Source organism: Ipomoea nil, unplaced genomic scaffold, assembly GCF_001879475.1.
Source record: "Ipomoea nil cultivar Tokyo-kokei standard unplaced genomic scaffold, Asagao_1.1 scaffold1043, whole genome shotgun sequence".
In the NCBI taxonomy this organism is placed as follows: domain Eukaryota; kingdom Viridiplantae; phylum Streptophyta; class Magnoliopsida; order Solanales; family Convolvulaceae; genus Ipomoea; species Ipomoea nil.
This window is the reverse complement of record NW_017617471.1, coordinates 3,596,292-3,599,906: the sequence shown is the minus strand read 5'-3', so window position 1 is coordinate 3,599,906 and position 3,615 is coordinate 3,596,292. Positions and strand designations below refer to the sequence as shown.

Genomic DNA, 3,615 nt, shown 5'->3' with positions numbered 1-3,615 from the left:
AATCAAGTCCAAGGACTCAACATAATCAATTTTTTTTTTTTTGTCTTCTTCGCCACTCAAGGCTCAAGCAATCAGAAATCAAAAATCAAAAAATCAAAATTTATACTTTCCAGATCCGAAGATAGTAAAATAAGATTGTAATAGGAGGAGGAGTATCGTTCGTCGATGAGCGAGTGAGGCGGCAGAGCAGGCAGCTGGCGACGAACTCGGAGGCGTTGGACAGTGAAGTTCAATGGCAACGTCACAAGGAGCTTGGAGGTGGTTCTATTGCAATGAGACCACTGCTAGAAGATGAGATTATGTCAGGAGGATACCACTCCGGCCAGCTTCCGGAGCAAGGTAGCACAGAATCTTGCTGCCACAGTGCCACCGCTCACACTCTCCAGGTTGGAAATTTCTTTAGGAACCCTTCTCACCATTTTTACTCGTGGGGGGAAATCACACCTCTTCCAGGTTGCTAATTTCATTAGTTTCTGTTTCACTTTGCTGAATTTCTTGTTAGTTTTCACCTTTTCTTAGTTTCTGTTTCACTTGGCTTAATTTCTTGTTAGTTTTAACCATATCTGTGTGAGATATCACAATTTTCTTGATATGAGAAGCTCCCAATCCCATATACATTCCTTTGTTTGGGATGTTGATCTGTTGCTTCGTGCATTGAGAACAAAAATTTGACAAAGAATGTGTTTATGGAGGTGATTGGGAATGTGTATATGGCAAATGACATATTTACCCTCGCTTTTGACGGTTTAGGCGGAAGAAACTAACGGAAGGATAGTAGCTGATAAGATTTCGCAACTCAGAGGACCACGGATGGTAATTACGGAAGTTAGGGACTATAGGTGGTGAAACCACCAAACTCGATAGACCTTGGCTAGTATTTACTCTTATGAATTTATAGTATAGAAATTATGGATCCAATTTCATGTGCACCATGCCTGGTGCACACGGTTGCACAACATAATTTGCCCACCGACCCTGCGATCCATACCTGAACGAAAGTTAACCAATAGAGATGTAATTTTAGTATTGGAATTGTAAATTTCTAAAATATAAATTGTGCTTTTTCAAAATACATAACATCTGTAAAAGAGAATTTATGAATACAATATAGGTCTGTTAATATTATGTGACTGCAGCATTTGAAAAGAACTTATTATGAATACAAAACAAGATAATCAATTATATATATGTTAACATTGTAGGCTCATAGTATACAAATTATAAACTTTTAAAAAGTAAATTATGAACATTTGAACACGAATACACCTTCAATAATTTGCCACTCAAGTGACTCAAATGCGTTGTCCCGTTCCATGTCATCCCGGATTCATCGGTAATTTAACGTTATATACTTATATCAATCGGGCCATATTCCCACCATATATTCAGCAAAAGATTTTTTTTTTTTTCAGTACAGTGCACAACTTTATCTTGTCTCCATTCTCAGCCGCACAGCTTTTTCGACATGGAACTCTTCTTCCACTTCCTCCTTTCACTCATCTCTTTCCTATTCTTTGTCTTCTTCCTCGCTGCAAAACACCAGAAACCCACCAAACCCGGCTTCAAATTCTACCCCCTAATCGGAGCATTACCGGGATTCATCAAGAACCGCCACCGCTTTCTGGACTGGTCCACCGACATCCTCGCCGCCTGCCCCACCAACACCGCCGTATTCCGCCGCCCCGGAAAGGTGCACGGCGTCATGACCGCCAACCCGCTCAACGTCGAGCACATGCTCAAGGCCAACTTCCACAACTACCCCAAAGGCGACCGCTTCATATCTCTCCTCCAGGATTTCCTCGGCGCCGGGATTTTCAATTCCGACGGCGACCAGTGGAGGACCCAGCGCAAAACTGCTAGCTACGAGTTCAGCACCAGATCGCTCCGGAATTTCGCCATGGAAACGGCCAACACGGAGCTCCACACCCGCCTGATTCCCATCCTCAGAGACGCGGCGAACAAACGCTCTGTTCTTGATGTCCAGGACACCCTCGAAAGATTCGCGTTTGATAATATTTGTAAAGTCGCGTTCAACGTGGATCCCGGATGTTTGGGCGGCGACGGGACTAAATCCGCCGAATTCATGCAGGCTTTCGAGGACGCGGCGACTCTCAGCTCCGGCAGATTCATGTACGCTTTGCCGTTTTTTTACAGAGTCAAGAAATTCCTCAACGTGGGATCGGAGCGAAAATTGCAAAAATCAATTCAGATCGTCCACAAGTTCGCCGACGAGATCATATTGTCAAGAATCAAACATCGGACGGAGAAAACCGGTGAGGATTTATTATCAAGATTCATGGGGACGACGACGGAGGAATATTCCCCGACGTATCTCCGAGATATTGTGATCAGTTTCATTTTAGCCGGCCGCGATACGACGTCGTCGGCACTAACATGGTTCTTCTGGCTACTATCCTCAAGGCCGGACGTGAAACACAACATCCTTAAAGACCTCGAAAAAGTCCGGCGAGAGAGCGGTCGTCACAAAATCGGAGAATCATCATCACCGTACACCTTAGACGAACTGCGAGAGATGCAGTATCTACACGCGGCGATCTCGGAGGCAATGAGGCTGTACCCGCCGGTGCCGGTGGACACGAAAGCCTGCCTGAAAGATGACGTCATGCCGGACGGCACGTTCGTCGGAAAAGGGTGGTTCGCGACGTATCACACGTACGCCATGGGGAGAATGGAGAAGATTTGGGGGAAAGATTGCTGCGAGTACAAGCCGGAGAGGTGGTTGGATGAGAATGGGGAGTACAGACAGGAAAGTCCGTTCCGGTTTCCGGTGTTCCACGGCGGACCCAGAATGTGTCTGGGGAAGGAAATGGCGTACATTCAGATGAAAGCCATTGGGGCTTCGATTCTGGAGAGGTTTGAGATTGAGGTGTTGTTGGAGGAGAAGGGAAAGGTTCCTGATTTTGTGTTGTCGTTGACTCTTAGGATGAAGGGTGGGTTGATTGTGAAGGTTAAGGAAAGAAAAGATGATTAGTTTAATGTTGTGGTTATTTGTTAGCTTAATGATGCCATAATTTGATTATTAGTATAGTAGATAATGTTAATAGTTATGGTCTTCATTTGATGTGATATAGGTTGAATCCGTGCTTATATATATGAAAAATAATAATTGTCACTCTATTAAAATGAGTAGTGAACTTTCCATTTGGAAGAGCCACAATCTATGTTAAAATTCAAAAAATTGCTCAAAACATCTTTTTTCAATACTTTTTAACAATGTCATTTTGCATGTAATCAGCTATCAACTGATTTACTAAATATCTTTCTACAATCAACTAATGCATGTTATCAGCTAGTCAAGTGCAACGCTATTTACCAAATACCTCCAATATTCATCTACTCGCATTATTAATCAAATATATAGAATAATGCATATCTCAGGTAAGTATGAGTACTTGATTCAGTGACTTAGATCGAAAGATTTTTATTTTTTTTTAAAGTTAATGTGAATGGTAACCCTAAGGAGCAACCTGGGGAAGAAGTAGCAGGTGAAGTCTTATAAGATGCATGATGAACTTTAAAGTACAAGATTGGGGGTTCGTAGTGCATGTGTTTGGTTGTTGAGGTATGGGCCATGCATGACAAGTTAATGACACT

General features: G+C 42.9%; 1 protein-coding gene across 1 annotated transcript; it reads left to right on the top strand.

Moving 5' to 3' along the window:
* The first annotated feature begins 1,360 nt into the window (after positions 1–1,360).
* On the top strand, positions 1,361–3,087 carry LOC109181932 (cytochrome P450 94C1). The gene has a single exon (XM_019331907.1). It carries the CDS (start codon positions 1,466–1,468, stop codon positions 2,990–2,992), a length of 1,527 nt encoding a protein of 508 aa, XP_019187452.1. The 5' UTR covers positions 1,361–1,465; the 3' UTR covers positions 2,993–3,087.
* The last annotated feature ends 528 nt before the right edge of the window (positions 3,088–3,615 follow it).